This window comes from Schistocerca nitens, chromosome 9 (assembly GCF_023898315.1).
Source record: "Schistocerca nitens isolate TAMUIC-IGC-003100 chromosome 9, iqSchNite1.1, whole genome shotgun sequence".
Taxonomy (NCBI): Eukaryota; Metazoa; Arthropoda; class Insecta; order Orthoptera; family Acrididae; genus Schistocerca; species Schistocerca nitens.
Genome location: NC_064622.1, coordinates 254,164,533 through 254,186,733, shown reverse-complemented (window position 1 = coordinate 254,186,733; position 22,201 = coordinate 254,164,533). Strand labels below are relative to the sequence as shown.

Genomic DNA, 22,201 nt, shown 5'->3' with positions numbered 1-22,201 from the left:
TTTACCACTGTACTTAAATTTGAGGTCCTACCGGATTCGCTATTCCAGAGGCTCAGGCGCCCTCGCCTTTAGCAAATCTTCGCCGGTGAAACTTTCTCCAACGGCCTCAGGTGTAAATTGTGTTCCCAAACAGTCGCGAGCTGAGATACAGTTACGTCTCGCGTTCGCTGAGGGACATTCCAGTGTAGTTTTTATCGACAGATTTATGCCATGTTTAGACTAGATAATATCTACGCTTCCGAGTGACTTGTAGCACGGAATTCTGGCCGTTGTATGAATTAGTTAAAATGACTGATACCTGCTGTCGCTTTCAGAGTTGTTAGACGTAGTAGAGGTGTAAATTAAATTTTTCTACCTCATATATTTTGTGAATTTGGTGCCAGACATATCGTAAGTATTTAAAAAGGTCAGAGATCCGTTATTGAGGGTACAAACAGTAAATTTTAAAAAAAATTACACTTTCTCTCAGTCGTTATGTAGAGACAGACAAAAAGGGCAATAATGTAAAAAAAGTACCGAAAGGGGTTGCTGATATTAAATTAGGAAAATAAAAGAAATATTAGACCCTACGGCTGACATGTGACCTATTTAATAGAATGTGAAAATTTCAAATAAACTATAGTATTAACAATACTGAATGTGGTCAATTCACCTAAACCGCTCGGAAATGTCTTCCAAAGAATATAATAACATACTATGAGATTTTGGTGAAAACACAATACAACCGTGAACAAAACAAAATACAAATTTAGCAGTTCAGACACGAGATAGCATCAGTTAAAAGGGATGGTTACGCAATAAACTGTAGGAGCTCTCAAAGATTACCGTTAGTGCTTCTGTAACATAATACAGATAATTAATAATGGAAACAGTATCAACGAGGGAAAAATGCTAGATGACGTTTATAAAGGCTTGGTCTTATAACGGAGGGGCATCTGGAGATAACGGAACTTGCAAAACTGTTCACAGTTTTATTACTGGAACAGTAATATAATTGTCCTTCGAAGCAAGACAATAGACATACCAGATATGAAGAATCATGAACCCACCAACTGCAATCCCAAAAGGTAAGTAAAATTTTCACCAGTGTCATAAAAGACACATTAGATTTTCGTCAGGCAAAGTGACAAAATTGCTTTCTATGTGGATACAGTACAACGGTAGAGAAAGGTATTACAAATAAAAGAAGTGAGTACGTAGTCTACTACAAGAAAGATTTTACTCAGTTTCAACCCAATGCTTAGTTTCATGAAAAGTAAGGAACTGGTAAGAGCCATGTTATTATAAAAATAGTTCAAAGGGCTCTGAGCACTATGGGACTTAACTTCTAAGGTCATCAGTCCCCTAGAACTTAGAACTACTTAAACCTAAGTAACCTAAGTACACCGCACACATCGATGCCCGAGGCAGGATTCGAACCTGCGACCGTAGCGGTCACGCGGCTCCTGACTGTAGCGCCCAGAACCGCTCGGCCCATGTTGTTATACTGATGAATTTATACGTCAATGTTCCAACTTTCATTTCACTTCATCAGTATTGTGAAAAAATTTGAGTTATAATAATAAGGATTACAGAGGTCCCATATCACCAAAGATTTGCAGGGAATCTTGAAAATTTTTGATCTCTAAGGTTGGAAAGAGAGAATGGGATACTTTTTAAAAACACCTACGTGAACGACCTTGGTTTCACTGATGATAGTGTACGATTTGACTCTAGTACGTAGAAACAGTGACGAGAAGAGCATGCTAAGACAAAACTAAATTATAATATATGTATCGAAAGGTTTTGAGCAAATTAAGAACCAATCAATAGAACAGCTGAATATAATGGAGCTCCTAAGGCCAGTGTGGACAGAAAAAATAATTGTTGCTGGCAAACTAAATGGGATTTCCGGAACTAAGCCAAAAGCAAAAGACTGCAATGGCAGTGAGACCTGGATCTGTAGAATGATAATACGAAAGTCATTGAATACTGAGGCTTTTCCATTGACCAATGGAGAGATAGGTGCTAGGAATTTGAAGAGGGACAGAAAAACGAACTGGAGTGGAAGTCGAATTTCGTACTGAAATTGAAGTAAGATTGGCAGTGGATATTACTGAAGTACGAAGGAAATAATCTGTTGAAGCTGAAGAGATAAGAAAATGACTAGAAGATGACGAAAAGAAAGATGGACAGATACCTCTAGAAGACCGTATAACAACGTCAGTTGTACGTTTGATTGCAAACTGTAACGAATGGAACAATTTAAAGAAGGCCTACAGTGAATGAGACGTAGTTGATGATGACGGCGATCCGGTCAAGTTCTGTAACTTCGTGTCGACATACATCTATTCGGTTACATTGACATAATAAAGTGTCATATGATAGTTACGAGTGCATGAGATACTTGCGATTTTCCTTGTTGTAATTCACATACCTTCCATTTACGTACCGTATATTATCTTTCTGAGCCCTTTCTTCACACTGCCATTGCATTAAACCAAATAACTACTGATGGATGATTGTTTAAGCATCCTGTCTCCACACTCGTTTCACTTATGATAATGTTCAAAGCTACAAAAATACAACTTTAGCTACGTGAGTACTTAAGTGCATTTCAGTGTATGACTGGAACTCTGCCAGTAAACGACTCAGCTTTAGCTCGTTGCAGCGATATCTTTAGGCTTAGCTCAAAGTCATTAAAGCGAAAAGTGCAAAATCCCGCCTCCGACTCTGTGAAATGTGTTGAAATGTTTTGAAAAGAGGCAATGACACTACCTGGGTGCATAACGTAATATGTTGGTCTGTTCTTGGTGATTTCCTACTCTAATGGGCAATAAATCGTACGAAAGGCTTACCAAAGACCGGCGAATACTTTCACGCACGCACACACACAAACACACGCACGCAAGCGCGCACGCACGCACGCACGCACACACACACACACAACACACACATACACACAACACACACACATACGTGTACGCACGCGTCCTCGCCCACAGAGAATATAAAACAGGAAAATGTGATGCTCAGGGTGGTTATTACATACTCAGCACGGCAAACACGTAGTGATGTGACGTAATGGCTGAGGTACTGGTCGTCTGATCAAGGAGCACGAAATTCATAGCGTGTACAGCTATCGTCAAGTTCTCGTTGAATTCCCCCTATTATTTTACGTGACTTTCAGGCAGATCCCAATTAGTTGCGTTTCCGCTGCTGATGGAAAACTGTTGAATAAGACTAGATATTAGTACCTGGCTCTACTCCTTTCGAATGTTAATTTCAAATACTTACGACACTTCTGCGGGAATAATTTATACAACCTGTAATTTTTTCATAATTGTTAATCACTGGCAATGCGGGGAGGTACGAGATATTATAGTATACGTCACTGAGCGAGGAGACGCTTTGATTAGACACTGCACTGGCATAGAGGAGGACGAGAGATCTAATCCCTGTCCATCCATGAACTACTCGATTTCCCTTGTTTCCCCCAACTCCTACAATCCAAAGCATAATCTCACTCAAAAAGAATGTGCGCAGACAGTGCTCATTGGCACCATCCTACTGTCTAGTAAACTCAACTCACAGCCCTACTTCAGTCTGTCAGTACAGCGTCTACTGGCGGTTTTCCTCGTCTCTTATTCACAGGTTTTCATATTTCGTCGTTCTTGAGCACTGTATTTTCGTTCCATGAAGATATTTTCGCCGAAGGCTTGCTCGAGGCATCCACGAAGAGGCGTAGCTTGATTTACGATGCTGGATATTTATTTTACTAAATGAGTAACCCTTTGATTCGGCAATCCGTAGGCTGGCTATCAAACGGCGTCCAGAGGGTAATAAAAATGTTATTTTCTGGTTTTCATAACATTAGTACGACAGTTTAAAATGTTGTCGTTATCTACTCATTAAGAGGTGTAATCAGATGTTAGAGGTTTAACACAATGAGACAGATATTACAGTTAGAAACTGTGTATTTATCTTGATGGAGCGTAACTCACGGCGCGCAAATACCCGAACTTTATTCATCCAGTATTTGAGATTCAGAGGACTTAGTGGCTTCCAACATACTCAAAATATAATTTCAAATCCTTGTGACACGTTTTATCTGTGACACCATCCACAAAAATAATGAAAGTAAATAGATTACCGCTTATTAAATTTTCACTATTCGTGCAACAAAACCTTAGTATTAGGTATGACGTTCTAATTTATTACTTTCTTATATCCATATTCGAAACACATTTTGAAGACAGCATCCACATACACCGATGAATGTACCTGCAAAATTGTAGCATTGTACGATTCATTGTTCAGGAGATAAAACGTCATTAACATTCAGGTGCATGAAACGCTAGCTTAAAACGCTTAAAACGGAGCGAAAATTACCCATAAGCTGTCTACCCATCCACTATTTAATTAAGAGAGCACCTAGCGACTTCCAGCAAAATACAAACATAATTTCAAACATTTTTCTAAACGTTAACTCGCTAACACACTTAATGTTTAATATTTAGCACATTAACTCATTTGTAACATAGAACCTTTAATATCATTTATCAGTGACAGATCGATTCCTTAACCCTCCTACTACCACACATTTTTGTTTCACCGAATGCCACTGGAGTAATACAGACCCCAAGTAAATTACACGGGTTATATTGGCAGCATTATAATGTGCTCACATAAAAACGTATATTATAGCTCTCCAACACAACAGTTATCACTCACTTTTCCTAAGTGATACATTCAAGAAACAAAAAAAAAATTTGTATTGTGATCAAATTGACCCTAGGTGTACACAGTGCTAGGAAAAGGAATGAGCTTTAAGGCGTTGTAAACGTAAAACTGAACAAAACATTAGTGGTTACGATTAAATTAGGGGAGGAAGACATATATATTGAAAATAATGGCATTGATAACATAGGAAGAAGGATTTCATTTAACGTCTCGTCGACATCTTGGTCATTACAGACGGAGCAGGAAGGAAATCGGCCGTACCCTGTCGAAGTAAACATCCTGACATCTGCATGGAGCGATTTAGGGAAACCACGGAAACACTATATCTGGATTGCCAGATACGGGTTTGAACCGTTGTCATCCCGAATGCGAGTCCAGTGTGCTAACCACTGCAAGATTTGAGATATATATTTCCAATATACTTATCGGGTCGTATGAGCCCAGTGGTACTAAAAACGATTAAACGACAGATGAGGCAAGAAACTCTAACAATGAGTACGAGAATACCATAAGTGGAAAATATTTTCACTGTTGAAACTCTAACAATGAGTACGAGAATACCATAAGTGGGAAATAACATTTTCATTGTGGCATGTTTCGTCTATTAACCGTTACTCTATTTCCATAAATGTTACATTCAAGAAACAAACAAACAGCTTAAATTGGGTTCTTGCTGACCCTAGTGGCTCTAAGTGCAAAAACCATGAGTAAATTTTAATAATTTGAAAACATAAAAGTGGACAAAACATCGACGGCATTGATAGCGTTAGCAGGCATGGCTAAAATACCACGCTGCGAGTTCGGTGGAGGACAAGTTGCACATTTGTCATAAATCACTGAAACTTTCCATCCTGAATGTAATTACAAAAAGGTATTCGAAAACTTTGTAAGAATGATTTGAAAGAATTGCACTTGAAAACTGGACTATTCCTTTCGAAAATACGTTTTGTAACACCACATGTATGTTGAAACGTACCCTAGGCTTCCATCTTCATTCGTGGTAGAAAGTATACCCCTGTGAAACTAAATCTCCTCCTGTCTTTTTAATTGGCCGAGTTCTCCCAGCGTTTGCCGACATAAATTCAATAATCCATAAACGCTGCAGCTGTGTGTATACTGTCGCGCGTAATTCCCCTAAGAAAACAGTTCCAAGAAGGCTTTTGCTAGCCTGATTCTAGCTGGCGAAGGTCGGCATGATGAGGCGGTTTCACGAGCGTGTAGCCTTGAATTTGCTCGGCTCACTAAACCGAAACGTCGATTCGCGCCTCCTCCGTTTAGTCTCATTGTTTCGGCATCTTTTGAAGTGTTTTTGGCCTTACGGATAGTGGCAGCTGAAGGAAGGTTGAAAAGTAAAAGGAATCACTAATACTGATCACTTTACGAAAGAAATTCAGCAGAGCCCACTGTGATAGTGATGTCTGTCGCCTGGTGCTGTGAGAATCTGCCGTAGACGCAGTCAGCGTGATACCACTTGCTACGACGATGTATTAGTTGATGGTTTTCAAGGTAATTCTTCATACAACTTCTGCCTAGAATAATGATCACCAGCGCCCTTTCAGATAACACTTCGACAACAGATTTAGATTCTAACTAAACTAAGTTTGGAGGCTTTCACAGCCGGAATCAGTTTCCGTAAAATTTGTTTATCTTGTAAACCGCGAAATATTATGCAACGTAACAACGTTTCAGCCACTATTTCAAGACAGCGGAAAGTTGGAGCGTTTAATCACACTACCCAGAAGAACTTTGTGGAAACTAACTTCCCTGCATTCGGCAATCCTACACCCGATCCACTCACTTCAAAACAGATCTGGCAGCGTTGCCTCCGCACATGAAGTTTATTTGAATGTTGTCTCTTACTAGTTGCACTATTTTAAAAGACAGTTCGTGTAAGATGTAGACAAATGTAGTGGCAGCATGAGCCTCGTGTGCACGTCTTGATTATTATTATATAATAATAAAGTTAGATACTTCATATTTGATAATTTCAGGACATTTAACGGCATATACTAAGCTGTCGGAGGGGCCCAGTGGAGTAAGAAATAAAAAGCAGCAATGTCTCGTCAACAGCCCATCAGCACTGTCAGATAGATACGAACAAATGACAGGAAATAATGGAGTGAAATAAGGACTTTTTCTTTCATCCACTATTTCTTACATCTACGTTAAAAATCTCCTTAAAACTGTTTATTAGACTGTAATTAAGAAATTTAATAAAATGCAATAGCCTAAATGCATTAATGTTTACATAGAATAAAGTAATACCAGTAATCAATCCTCCGACTGGCAGTGCATCGGCTAAAACAAACATGCATAAAACCAATCTTAAAATTTGATTACATAATAAGATCAATGTTATGGATATTCAAGTTAATTACCCAGTGCGGTCTACAATAGTAGCCGGCCGTGGTGGCCGAGAGGTTCTAGGCGCTTCAGTCCGGAACCGCACGACTGCTACTGTCGCAGGTTCGAATCCTGCTTCGGGCATGGATGTGTGTGATGTCGTTAGGTTAGTTAGGTTTAAGTAGTTCTAAGTTCTAGGGGACTGACGATCTCAGATGTTAAGTCCCATAGTTCTCAGACCTATTTGAACCTTCTATAATAGTAACAACAAAATAACTGAAGAGGTGTCACATTTTAAGTATCTGAGCTGCAGCATCAGCTACGATCGTGATAATGAAACAGATCGAAAGCTGCACAAATTACAAGTGACATGTAGATCCAAAGAAGAGAACACTTAACTAAAAACCCTGAAAGAAGAAAAATTAAATTTTTTAAAACGATGGAGATAAAAATACTCTTGTACGAAAATAAAAGTAGGGTAAAAGAAAGATAAAGGACAGCAAGGCGCAAGTAGCGGGGAAGAGATTCTTCAAGTGAGTGAGGGGCTGCACAAACACATATTTCATACAAAATGAAAACGTTAGAGATGAATAATAATAATAATAATAATAATAATAATAATAATAATAATAATAATAACTATAATAACTTGATGTGGCTCAGCGATCTTGTGGAAGAGTTTAAATTGGACACCAGTTACGACGACTTGTGTGTCCCTAACCTACACGTGAAAGGTTACTTAAAGAGTTGAACGTGGAACTTGTCATTTCCGGTGAATGCTTACGTCGTTGAAACTGGAAGACTGGGTTAAAGATGGACTGGAAAACTTGGTCTGACCGGTAAGAAGTCCTTTCTGGTTTCCAAGCACACACGTGGCAACTATATACCACGCACGTCAGAAATGAATAGAAAGTACATATTATTAAGAGTAAATAAACGATTACAGAAGTAAATGTAAATGTCACGTGTATAGAACGGAGATGAGATACTATTCTAGAAAATTCTAAACTACAGTCCGGCAAGGAAGGAGAGAGACAGAAGTCGACCAACAAACGAAGGGCGCAAGCTTTGAGAAGCCGGGAAGTGCAGATGCTTAATCGCTGCATATAAAATAACGATGATACATCCAGTTATGTATTCTATGGTTGTGCGCGAGGAAGAGAAACGAAAAGAAGCAATGTTCTTGTCAGATGCGTTGTCTTCGGCTGAGGCAAGGCAGCTGCTGTATCCTTTTCAGAGGGACTGTTACGGAGTTCGTCGAGTGACATAGACAACCCACTGTACGTTAGGACGGTCAGACGTACCACTGAATCCTGCTCCTCGGACTACCTCACTAATATTTCGAGACACTAGCAACAACCCGCACATGTCGAGCCGTCGTCATTTCCAGCTGACCTTGGCGGGTGGTACGATCACGTGCAGAATATTACAAACTCTTACCGCCGAGCTCCTAAAATTAGCTACGGCTCGGTGTAATACTTGCGCTGGCAACGAAATGAGCCGTCGTATTCGATAGAAAGAGAACCACAAAACTCGTGGGAGTGACGGGACCTATAATTTAGTCGACCTCTAACACCGCGCTGACCGTGGCGCGGCCCGTCGCCTGGAAGTAAGGATGACCCGGGGGCCCGCCGTAACTCAGACTGGAAATTTCGCTGCGCTATGCCGTCATTCTGAGGCGGCTCCAGCGCTGGTCCTGCCCAGTCTGCAGCGAGTGTCTCGCGACGCTCCAGGGACCCCCCCAGCGCATCCCCTCCAGCGCTCGTAACGACCCGCCAAAAGGAAAAAAAAGGGGACAGTCTGATCCGAAGCCGAAAAACGAATGTCTACATTGGCGGACGGCGTAGGCGCCAAAGCCGTCATCTTTGGACCGAGTGGCAAAGGCTGTAGAGGGGAGAGGAGGGGAGAGCGAAGTCGTACGCGTCCGACGAGGACCCACCTGTGTTTGCTGGACAACTTCGTTGTTTGCCTTTTTTTTTATTGCAGTAGAGGTGGACGATTCGGTGGCGCGGGTGGGTATAAATACGTTACACATCCCGACACTCCACCAGTCCGGCTCACGGTACGAACCTGAAAGCAACAACTACCAGCATAACCATGTACAAACTGGTAAGTGAAACCTTTAATTACAGAAACCAGCAACCTCAAGTTTATGATCTGGAACCGAGTTTAAAAATATCTCGTTCATTTTGAGCGTATGGAATATTGTTCCAGCTTCAGCACTGTATTACCTTTAACACTGAGATAGAAATTCTTATTCATCTCATTTATAGATATACGAGGTGTTTATTACAACCAAAGCTAGTGTAGAGAACTGGATCAATTTTCACGAATTCGTTTTTGTTGGAATAGACGTGATAGCTGTCAAATGTTTCATCTAATATGGTCGCACCCAGACAGCGCCAATTCTTACATCTCACTTCTTGTCGACCGTAAGCTTCGTTGGAGCAACCTCTCTAAGTAATTTCCTACGACCTTGCAACGCGTCAACTTCAGAAAGTACGAGATTATTTGTTTAATCGTTATTTTTAAAGAATTCTGCCATTCGTCTGACAGGATCAAGATATCACCACAGAAGTTTCATATGAGCGCACACTCCGCTGCAGAGTGAAAATCTCATTCTGGAAACATCCCCCAGGCTGTGGCAAAGCCATGTGGCAGCAGTATCCTTTCTTTCAGGAGTGCTAGTTCTGCCAAGGTTCGCAGGAGAGCTTCTGTAAAGTTTGGAAGGTAGGAGACGAGGTACTGGCAGAAGTAAAGCTGTGAGGACCGGGTGTGTGTCGTGTTTCGTTAGCTCAGATGGTAGAGCACTTGCCCGCGAAAGGCAAAGATCTCGAGTTCGAGTCTCGGTTGGTGCACACAGTTTTAATCTGCCAGGAAGTTTCATATCAGCGCACACTCCGCTGCAGAGTGAAAATCTCATTCTGGATCATCAGAGATGTTTGCCCAGGTGACCTCCATTCTTATATATGTTACCCACGTTAATTGTGAGTGCTGTTATAGTAATAATTACTATGTGCATGTATTAGTGTCGTGTCCGGACCGATAATGTAGACTGATAGATGATCGTTTTAACTATAACCGATAACAGGCCCTTTAAACAAATGAGCTTGCAGAACAATAGGTCCGAAAGCTTTCTTTACTTTCAGGAAACATTTCTACAATTTATTGTGCAAAGGTATGACTATCCCTGGACCCTTGGTAGTGCACCTATCACAAAATTGTTGCTGTGTTTCACAGCTCTAGATCTACATTTATACCTTGACTTCGAAAAATACGTCAGTTACTTAGCATAATCTGTTTCAGTGGTATATTTCTAGAAATCTCCACGGAATTTCTCGTTATAAATGAACCGCCAGACCTATATATCATTTATAGTCCCCTCGATGTAACACAACTTATTTCTACATTAAATGTATTCGTGATTGCTAATATGGCCAGCCATCAACTGTATAATAGAACGACGACAGTGAAAATTTGTGGCGGACCGGAACTCCATTGCAGATTTCCCGTTTATCGCGAGCAGTCGCCTTACCATTACGGTATCCGAGGACGACTCAAGGCCGCAACAAATTTCCATATGCCGTCAAGCATACGTCTACGTCACAGGCATATAAGTCCAAAGAAACATTCCATCGTAATTCGTCATACGTCATATGGAGTGAGTGTTTAGAAACAGCGTTGCTCCGGTCTACGTCATATGCATATACGTCCAAAGAAACATTCCTTCGTAATGCGGAATAACAATATTACAATGTCGTATAACTCACTTGTTCTTTTGGAACATTATTCTACTATCATAGGAGACAATTAAAACTCAGGTACCTCATAAAACTACGTTGTGTGTCCTTAATAGGACCACCTGATTATTTCTATTGTCAACGAACTTACGGAAATCCCCACCTATATATACGCTGTCACAGCAAGCATCCCGTGTAGCTATACTAGATCCAATTAATTTCTGTGCACGTTTCAGCCTAGACAAAACATAGATTACAATACATTTAAGATCTTCCTCTTCTATTATCTACATATTTATTTGTAATGGATACATTAGATTTATTTTCGGAGGAACACGCAAATGTATCACATTCATTTAGCCCAAAATGTGAACTTCAGTAATTCTCTCTACGTAACCCGGAATGTAATTTGAAGTAAGGCCTGCGGCTGGAATAATTTTTCCTTACCAATTAGAAGCTACAGAAGTCAAATTTTAATCATAAATTTCACCTACCGTGGAAGCAAGCTTAAAAGAAAGTTCTTCTGTCAAGTTCGACTCGGTATCAAGGTCACAGAGGCAGAAAAATTAAAATGAGTGGCAGTGGTCTTGTGCTGTTGGATGATCACTCATGATGTCACGACAAGAAGCAACCATTCAAGGTCTTCTGTCTCCCCCACCAGCGCCCCACGTCTCACTCTGCGTAATGGAGACAGTGAGAGTTCCTTGGCGCCCGTAATAGGTGTCTGATGCTCGCTGGACTGACAAATATTCTAGCAAGTCACAGTGTTCGCCCGATCCTCGTTTCGTGTGCTCCGTATGGATTAATGGGCTTGACATTAGTTGTAAGGATATTCAGTTTACTTTCGGGAGCTACTCAGAAGTTACATAGGCATCAGTCGAGGAGAGTTGGTCATTAGGGAGATGTTGTGTGAAACAGCAGACCCTAACGTCGTTGTGTCATCTAGAAAGCGTTACTAATGGACCATTTGCGTTCCTGACAGGTGGTAGCAGTTTAGAACTAGCAGTGCTTCCGTGCTGCAATTTACTGCAAATGATTTAGAATGATACATTTGGTCTGTTGAGACATCACAGCGTATTTCATATTGCATTCGGTCTTAAAAATTAAGTACTCTTTCCAATGAAAGACATAATGGACTCAAATAATAAAACCGTTTTTATTAAATATGGATACATTTACTGGTGAACAATATTGGTGTGCTAAGAGGTTTTTTTTTCTGGAAAGGTGTGACGATAGGACTATTATTTCAGATGATAACTCAATTTCAGATTTAACTTTTAACTGCAGGGGTAAACTGAAACACATGGTAGGGCTACTTCGGTTCAAGTCGTCCCTGCTACTTCGTATAGCGAAATGTTATGTGTAAAATTCATTCCACAGAAATATTATAGCGAAAGCTGATTTTCAGTTCTCACATCCGAGAATTATATTAGGAAACACTTATAGGTGTCCTTCAATTTTGTCGAATGATGAGTTTTCACACAGAGGCTGTGAATCAGTTGTAAGTGGCCTTCCGAGGTTGCTGCACCCAAGAGAGAGAAGGATAAAGCTCGTGAAGCTAGGCGCGTGGTCAAGGTCGATGACGCTATCCTAAATAAGGGACACCTTGCGGCCCGTCTCGTGTGGCAATAGGTTGCAGGCCGCAGGTGGCTTAATTGAGATACTCGTAGCAAAATAAGTTTGTGAGAAGACCAACGGATAGCTACAGAATATTTTTTCTTAAATGTCACGATTTAAGTGCTCGTTACCCCCTGAGGTAATTTTACACTCGTTACCTGCAGACTAGGTATTCACCTCGATAAACGACCTGAATGACTACAAAAATGACTCCAAATGCCTAACGAAAAGTCCTGAATGTTTGATGACATAATATTAAAAACTATCATATGAGGCAATTATAACTTCCAACCGTTTGTCCCACATATAGATAATTGTGTTATTTCCAGCAGCCAACTGATATGGATCCACAAGTCCTTACTTCTGTATTTCTGTCCTACTGGTCGTATGAAACTGTTCCCGTTAGACTGATCAGAATAAACGCAAAATTTGAATCAGAGAGAAAAATTATAAATGTGCCTCCTGCGAGGTATAAGCCATAAATATGACTGTAGTAACGACAGAATGCAACGCCCGTTAATCTGGGACTTGACCCAAGTGGGGCAGTTTTGTGCAGCTATTAAAACGAAAGAACCAAATTCACTCGGATTATTACATAAGCAAGTAGGCCTAATATGTGACTGACAGGAAACGTCGCATATTTTTAATTCACAGTGTACGCTCCCTTAAAGTTCGTAGTCCGATGAGAAGAGATATTGTCACGTGACCCCAAATTGAAGGCACATAGGAATCTAACCAAATAGTAGAGCTCTGGTCGCTGTAGTTTCAGCTAACAGCCAACAAAAGACAAATCTATACACAAAACCTTAGGGAAAACACTAAGTCGTGAGTTTAGTGCCTACTTTGGAGTACTTATTTATTACGTCCCTGTCATTTCATACATACATTTCATATAAGTCATACTGCAAAACTTTTCTTGCAGTTGGTGCTGTCTGCCCTCGTGGCCGTGGCGATGGGAGCCGTTGCGGAGATTGCCAAGGACGTCGTTCCCATCGTCAAGCAAGAAAACGTCATCAGCCCCGAAGGAAACTTCCACTACTTGTGAGTATATTGTCGATTTTGCTGTAGAACGGATGATCGGGAAATGAGTGTAATGATATTAGCTTCTGTCTGTGTTGTCAACCGAACTAATCAGAACGACGATATTAACGCTCGACGAATACTTTCATTCAGCTACAGTTGTAGTATGCCGTAGCTGGGCCAAAGGATTAACAAAATTGGGTCTGTCAAACCAATATCTCGTGCTGTATTGTGGAGAAAAGGATGGCATGCTGCTCAACTTCAGAACGGTGGAGTCAAACGAAGCTTAATTTTTTTAGTCCTATCGGAAGACTAGGTATCTGATGAAATAAAAGTGATTTACTCCATCGAAGGCCGGTTGCCGACAGTATAAAGTTTAAATACATCTGGATACGAAATCATAACAACGCTAAATTTGAGAGGTACAACATTCAGTGATGTGGTGATCATCGAAAACAGACTATCAACGTGAAAAAAAGGAAAGGTCAAAGAAAAATTGTTCTCTAGCCGATCAGCAATATCAGGTACAAGCAGCCTAATTTGTCGAAACATCTGAGTATATAAGGTAATCAAGAAAGATTATACAGGGTGTTCGGAAATTCCTGTTACAAACTTCTAGGACTTTTAGAGGGGACTAAGCGGATAATGTTCTGAACTGGAACTCCTGTCCGAAAACGTACCGTATACGTGATGCAACGATTGGGAAATAAGTTGGTAATTCGAATACTTTTACTAGTAATTTGGTAGGCGTGACCCAGTGTATCACTGGTTTTACAATTCCAGTCATTAATAACTAATGAAACAAAAAGGAAACGTGATACAGCACGGCATCATCAATTGGTGTGAGAGACGTCTCCTTGGAGCAGCACAGCCTGGTGATGGTGAACGTACCTCTTCCTCGAAGGTGCTGCGTAATTGTGGCGAAAAGGGACTGCGATGGTGTTGGATTTTGTCGATAACGACCCTGATAAAGGTGACGAGCAGCTCTTCCATTACCGTGAGATTTAACATACAGAAGGATCACGTCGCTGTATTCTGAAAGTATGTACTGAACTGTGTTGCTCTAACACTCAGGGACACATGAATGAAGCTTGAACGAGTTCAGGGAGGTAAGATGGACATCAAAGGACATCAGCCGATCCGGTGTAAGCAACCTCATCCCTACCATGACTACCCTGTTGCATACCTACCTAGCAAACATGTTTCCTGTGATAACCTCTTCACCTCAGAGTAGCAGTTACAACCTACGTCCCCAATCATCTGCTGGATATATTCCAATCTCTGTCTTCTTCTTTTGCCCTCTAGAGCTCCCTCTAGTACCATGGAAGTCATTTCCTCATGTCTCCACAAATGTATTATCCTGTCCCTTCTCACTATCAGTGTTGCCCACATATTCCTTCTATCTCCGATTCGGCGGAGAACCTACTCATTCCTTACCTTATCAGTCCATCTAATTTTCAACATTTGTCTGTAGCACCACATCGCAAATGCTTCGATTGTCTTCTGTTCTGGATTTCCCACACTGCATGTTTCACTACCATGCAATGCTGTACTGCAGACGTACATTCTTAGAAATTTCGTCTTCAAATTAAGGCCTATGCTTCGTACTCATAGACTTCTCTTGGTCAGGAATGCCTCTTTTTGTCACTGCTAGTCTGCTTTTGATGTCGTCTTTGGTCCGTCTGTCATTGTTTACTTGATTGCCTAGGTAGCAGAATTCCTTAACTTCATCTACTTCGTGACCATCAATCCTGATGTTAGGTTTATCGCTATTCTGTTTTCTGCTACTTCTCATTACTTCTGTCTTTCTTCGATTTATTGAAATGGCTCTGAGCACTATGGGACTTAACATCTACAGTCATCAGTCCCCTAGAACATAGAACTACTTAAACCTAACTAACCTAAGGACATCACACAACACCCAGTCATCACGAGGCAGAGATAATCCCTGACCCCGCCGGGAATCGAACCCGGGAACCCGGACGCGGGAAGCGAGAACGATACCGCACGACCACGAGCTGCGGACTTCGATTTATTCTCAGTCGACATTCTCTGTTCATTAGACTGTTAATTCCATTCAGCAGATCATGTAATTCTTCTTCACTTTCACTCAGGATAGCAATATCATCAGCGAATCGTATCGTTGATATCATTTCGTCTTGAGTTTTAATTCGACTCCGGAACCTTTCTTTTAATTCCATCACTGCTTTTTCACCGAACAGTAGTGGCGGAAGATTACATCCCTGTCTTACGCCTGCCCGCATCTCGTGGTCGTGCGGTAGCGTTCTCGCTTCCCACGCCCGGGTTCCCGGGTTCGATTCCCGGCGGGGTCAGGGATTTTCTCTGCCTCGTGATGGCTGGGTGTTGTGTGCTGTCCTTAGGTTAGTTAGGTTTAAGTAGTTCTAAGTTCTAGGGGACTGATGACCATAGATGTTAAGTCCCATAGTGCTCAGAGCCTGTCTTACGCCCTTTTCAATCCGAGTACTTCGGTCTTGGTCGTCCACTATTATGATTCCCTATTGGTTCTCGTATATACTGTATATTGCCCGTCACTGCCTATAGCTTACTCCTATTTTTCTCAGAATTCCGAACATCAAACACCATTTTACATTATCGATTGCTTTTTCCAGGTCGACAAATGCTATGAACGTATCTTGATTTTTCTTTAGTCTTGCTTCCATTATCAACCACAACGACAGAGTTGCTTCTCTCGTGCCTTTACCATCTCTAAAGCGAAACTGATCGTCATCTAGCACATCCTTAATTTTATTTTCCATTGTTTTGTATTTTATTCTTGTCTGCAACTTCGACGCATGAGCTGTTAAGATGCCATGGTGCGACTACTGGCGCATCTGATTCTCTCCCTCATTACAGCTCCGCTCCTTTTATACACGATTGTCATGCGCAGTCACTGACGTTTTGCTGTCCAGCACCATCTGTCGGGCATTTTGTTAACTTCGTTTTTTTTTTTTTTGGTTCCAATAAAACCCCATGTCGAGAACATACCTTCAGCGAGGAGCCAAGCAGTATATTGATTCCTCCTACGTATATCTCGCGAAGAGACCATGAGGATAAAATCAGAGGGATTAGAGCCCACACAGAGGCATACCGACGATCTTTCTTTCCACGAACAATACGAGACTGGAATAGAAGGGAGAAGCGATAGAGGTACTCAAGGTACCCTCCGCCACACACCGTCAGGTGGCTTGCGGAGTATGGATGTAGATGTAGATGTAGATGTAGATGTAGACTGTGCGATAATACTCGCACTTGTCAGCTCTTGCTGTCTTCCGTAAGACCCTGTATTGCGAAGGACGAGGTAATCGGAACAGTTGTATGGCGTTTTGTGGGTGGACATTGGGCAGTCTGACAGAAAATTTTGGGACAGTAGCCTTATTCGTCAGTCGAGTATCGGAACTGGATGCTCCAGCCCAAAAATTTGCGATTGCGGCTCCGCCTTCGCACAGGGTACCCTCTGCCACCCACTGTGCGGACCTTGCGGAGTATTTCTAGGGCGGAACTCAACCGGCTCGCCCTCCTCCTTGGCGCAGACAGTGGAACAAATGAAGACAGCGATATCCTTTTCCGCAGGTTCGAGTCCGGCGACGGCACCCGCGCCGAGGAGGACGGCACGCTGGTGAAGTCGCAGGACCCCAAGGAGCCCGACACGATCGCGGTGCGCGGCAGCGTGTCCTACACGGCGCCCGACGGCACGCCCGTGCAGCTCACCTACACGGCCGACGAGAACGGCTTCCGGCCTGAAGGCGCCCACATCCCCGTGGCGCCGCCGGTGCCGGAGGCGATCGCGCGCGCCCTCCAGTACATCGCCGAGCACCCGCCCCCGCCAGAGGTGGTCGCCGCCAGGAAGCAGTAAGAGACGTCGCTGACCCTCTGGCGGCACCGGCGCTCCTGGCCGCGTCGCCCAGGATGGCACCCGTCGCACGGTTCCCCTGAGCACTGCCCGACAGGGCAGCCTCTCCGTCACCCCACTACTTCGACGACGACCCATCGCTCTGAACTCTGTCCGCTGGCCGCCGTGCGGCCAGTCCCCCCGTCTCTGTAACGTTTTCCCCGCCGCAGTCCCTCGTCTATCCACAGTCCCCTCCCAAACTCTTCAGCAAGCTTTTATTGTAATTTTTGTATATCGCAACTGTATAATAAAAGCGCATGTATATACATCAAAACATCTAGTTTACTTCTTTACTCACAATTACCAATCCTTCCATCGAAAATAAGCGAAGTCAGTAGATGAGGCCTATAACTACTGTGTGTGTTCAGATGGAAACCCAGTTCTAAGCACAGAAGGGAAAGCAGAAAGGTGGAAGGAGTATATAGAGGGTCTATACAAGGGCGAGGTACTTGAGGGGAATATTATGGAAATGGAAGAGGATGTAGATGAAGATGAAATGGGACTGACAATTACCAATCCTTCCATCGAAAATAAGCGCAGTCAGTATATGAGGCCTATAACTACTGTGTGTTTTCAGATGGAAACCCAGTTCTAAGCAAGGAAGGGAAAGCAGAAAGGTGGAAGGAGTATATAGAGGGTCTATACAAGGGCGAGGTACTTCAGGGCAATATTATGGAAATTGATGTAGATGAAGATGAAATGGGAGATATAATACTGCGTGAAGAGTTTGACAGAGCACTGAAATACCTAAGTCGAAACACGACCCCGGGAGTAGACAATATTCTATTAGAACTACCGATAGCCTTAGGAGAGACAGCCCTGTCAATACCATCTGCTGAGCAAAATGTATGAAACAGACGAAATACCCTCAGACTTCAAGAAGACTACAATAATTCCAATCCCAAACAAAGCAGATGTTAACAGATGTGAAACTTACCGAACCATCAGTTTAATAAGTCACGGCTGCAAAATACTAACGCGAATTCTTTACAGGCGAATGGAAAAACTGGTATAAGCCGACCTCGAGGAAGATCAGTTTGGATTTCGGTGAAATATTGGAACAAGTGAGGCAATACTGACCTTACGACTTATCTTAGAAGCTAGATTAAGAAAAGACTACGTTTCTAGCATTTCTAGTCTTAGAGAAAGCTTTTGACAATTTTGACTGCAATACTCTCATTCAAATTCTGAAGGTGCCAGGGATAAAATACAGGGATAGAAAGGCTATTTACAATTTTCACAGAAACCAGATGGCAGTTATAAGAATCGAGGGACATGAAAGGGAAGCAGTGGTTTGGAAGGGAGTGTGACAGGGTTGTAGCCTCTCCCCGATGTTATTCAATCTGTATATTGAGCAAGCAGTAAAGGAAACAAAAGAAAAATTCGGAGTAGGTATTAACATTCATGGAGAAGAAGTAAAAACTTTGAGGTTCGCCGATGACATTGTAATTCTGTCAGAGACAGCAAAGGACTTGGAAGAGCAGTTGAACGGAATGGACAGTGTCTTGAAAGGAGGATATAAGATGAACATCAACATAAGCAAAACGAGGATAATGGAATGTAGTCGAGTTAACTCTGGTGATGCAGAGGGAATTACATTAGGGGATGAGACACTTAAAGATGTAATGGAGTTTTTGCTATTTCGGGAGCAAAATATCTGGTGATGGTCGAAGTAGAGAGGATATAGAATGTAGACTGGCAATGACAAGGAGAGCGTTTCTGAAGAAGAGAAATTTGTTAACATCGAGTGTAGATTTAAGTGTCAGGAAGTCATTTCTGAAAGTATTTGTATGGAGTGTAGCCATGTATGGAAGTGAAACATGGACGATAAATAGTTTGGACAAGAAGAGAATAGAAGCCTTCGAAATGTGGTGCTACAGAAGAATGCTGAAGATTAGATGGGTAGATCACATAACTAATGAGGAAGTATTGAATAGGATTGGGGAGAAGGGAAGTTTGTGTCACAGCATGACCAGAAGAAGGGATCGGTTGGTAGGACATGTCTGAGGCATCAAGGGATCTCTAATTTAGTATTGGAGGGCAGTGTGGAGGGTAAAAATCGTAGAGGGAGACCAAGAGATGAATACACAAAGCAGATTCAGAAGGATGTAGGCTGCAGTACCTACTGGGAGATGAAGCAGCTTGCACAGCATAGAATAGCATGGAAAGCTGCATCAAACCAGTCTCAGGACTGAAGACCACAACAGCAACCGCTACTACTGTGTATCAACTATTCATCTTACTGATCATAGCACTGCAATGGATCCACACGTTTAGTCAGTAACAATCTGCGTAATTATTATTCTCGTGTCAGAAACATACATAAAAACAGTTTGTACAATTATTGTCAGATCAACACATTTTCTGTAGTCTTTGACCAAAATTTGGGCCCTTCCATTACATATTCCGTTGCCAGGAAAGGTCATCTTCTGTGCAGGTGGCTGGGCACAGTCGACACTGGAGCGTATGTTGAACAGTCTGTTCTTCCCTGCACTCACATTTGGTTTTCTTTTCTTCAGAGTATCCCCATTTTGCCAGTTTAGCTAGTGATCTACCCACTCCTGATCTGAGCCTATCCAAGGACTTCCAGACTGGTCAGTTCTCATCATTGCCAGGGGGTAAATATTTTGAAAATCTTTCCCAACAACCAGGGTGGGATGTCTGAGCCCTCCATAGTTACAGTCTGGTTTCTTCGTCAGTGGTTGTTAGTTTCTCCGATGTCCCGAGGAAACTTTTCCTTCACCTTAGTCGACGTAGACATGATTGTTGCCCATGCATGGGATGCGGTTTCACTTGCTTCCGATTCGTTCTTTCCATTTTTGATGCTATTTCTCTTCGAACAGGAGGTGATGCAATTACTGCAAGGTGGTAGAGCCACTCGATTTGAGTCGAGTACCAGAAACTGCTTATTCTTTTTTCTAAAGTCGCAGCAAAATATATCACGTTACACAGTTTTATGGCCCTAAGACTAGCAATGAAACATTCAATGACTCACGAATCAAAATGCCATCAGAAAGGTAATGCAACGTGAGTTAAAGCAGGCAAAATATGCGACGGTTCTAATTAAACTTTAGGTACTTCAGAGCCTCCCTCCCCCCCCCCCCCCCCCCCATACACACACACACACACATAATAGAACCATAGCATATTTTGCCTGCTTTAAGTCACGTTGCATTAATTTTCTGACGGCGTTCTGATCCGTGAGTCATTGAATGTTTCTTAAGGCCATGAAATTGTGTAATATGATACTTTTTGCTACGACTTTAAGAAAAGAATAAGTAGTTTCTTTGGCAAATGTTTTCCTGGCATAGCACTTTCAGTTCCAACTCTCTCTCTCTCTCTCTCTCTCTCTCTCTCTCTGTGTGTGTGTGGGGGGGGGGGGGCCTATGCGAGTTCCACATCTATTCACATTCTATGTGGGGCGGGGGGGGGGGGGGGGCGGGGGGGGGGCGGGGGGGTGGGGTGGGGGGAAGGAACCAACTACCTATCACCGTTTAAGAGATATGACGTCACATACAATGAGATGCATGAAAAACTGGCACATAATGCACGACGTTTATATTTATCACTACTGTGATACCAATTCTAGTCGCAATAAATTGTCCAGACAGTAACGACAAATGCAGTTAAATGCACCTACAAATTTACATCATAATACCTCACATAGCTCAAGAGATAAGACGACATAACACTGAGGTATGTCAAAACTGTCGCATAATGCATGACGTTTAAATTTCTTATTTTTTTGCTGCTAACTCTGTTCGCAACATATTTCACAGAAAGTTCGCAGGGACGGTGAACATGCATATCCAAATGTATAATTGTACCCGACACATAGCTGAAGAGATAAGACGTCATAAACACTTAAATGAGTGAAAAATGCCGTACAAGACACTCCTGCAGTCGAGTCAGTTTAGGAAATCCCTGACACCTGGCAGCACTTTTGTCAACTTTCAACTGCGAAGCGCAAACGGCTGTAGGCGATGCCATAGCCATCTATTGAGCTACGAATAGGTTTTGCCTCAGAGACTTGAGGATAACGCTTTGTACAGGTAGACATGCGAACCAGCTGCACATGGAAACGTAAGAGGCCTGGAACGGCACTAGAGGTTAGTCTACTGCGCCCGAAACATCTCGAGGCTGATGTTGACTACTTCTCTTGCTCTGTCCATTTTCAACCTCCAAAGTATGGTGGCGTCTCACTGATAAAGTCCTTCAAGCAACCCCACACCCAGGAATTACACTGGTTCAAACGTTGTCACTGATGCCACGCAGTTTGGAACGATGGACAATGATTCCGTTTTCTCCACATGAGTTACGGAATAATCCTATTGACCTCACGAACAGTGTGACGTACAGATCATTCGTACATCAAAACAGCTTAGTCGAAAGCATCCCTCTCCCGCAGTCCAGGAATCACTTGTTGGCGACGCACATCACACTAACGTGTACCGTTCACGCTGCATGTCGTTAGTTCTGGGATTCCGATTTACGTACCAGTACCGGCGCCTGACGGTATGTTATGACACTAACGCTACTAACAACGCAAATTGCAGCCCACACTCAGAAAAGCATTACTATAAAGAATGGTAGCCATTCGGTAAGTAGTTTTCCGTATACACTGACGAAATAACGAAAGTTTAATTATAACCACCATATACTATCAAAAGCCTGTTTGCGTCAGTTAGCCTGCAAGCAAACTACGCCTGGAAAACTGGCTGTATTATACACTACTGGCCATTAAAATTGCTACACCAAGAGGAAATGCAGATGACAAACGGGTATTCATTGGACAAATATATTATACTAGAACTGACATGTGATTACATTTTCTCTCAATTTGGGTGCA

At 42.3% G+C, this 22,201-nt stretch overlaps 1 protein-coding gene across 1 annotated transcript; it reads left to right on the top strand.

Moving 5' to 3' along the window:
- Positions 1-9,017: 9,017 nt before the first annotated feature.
- LOC126202893 (endocuticle structural glycoprotein ABD-4-like) lies at positions 9,018-17,626 on the top strand. Its single transcript, XM_049936966.1, has 3 exons — positions 9,018-9,174; positions 13,345-13,463; positions 17,034-17,626. Exons 1-3 carry the CDS (start codon positions 9,163-9,165, stop codon positions 17,314-17,316), a joined length of 414 nt encoding a protein of 137 aa, XP_049792923.1. The 5' UTR covers positions 9,018-9,162; the 3' UTR covers positions 17,317-17,626.
- Positions 17,627-22,201: the final 4,575 nt, after the last annotated feature.

What these genes read in the sequence shown, in the direction of transcription:
- LOC126202893 (XM_049936966.1), top strand. An exon ending in GAAGGAAACTTCCACTACTT is followed by an intron (nt 13,464 to 17,033) that starts GTGAGTATATTG and finishes CCTTTTCCGCAG; the next exon opens with GTTCGAGTCCGGCGACGGCA.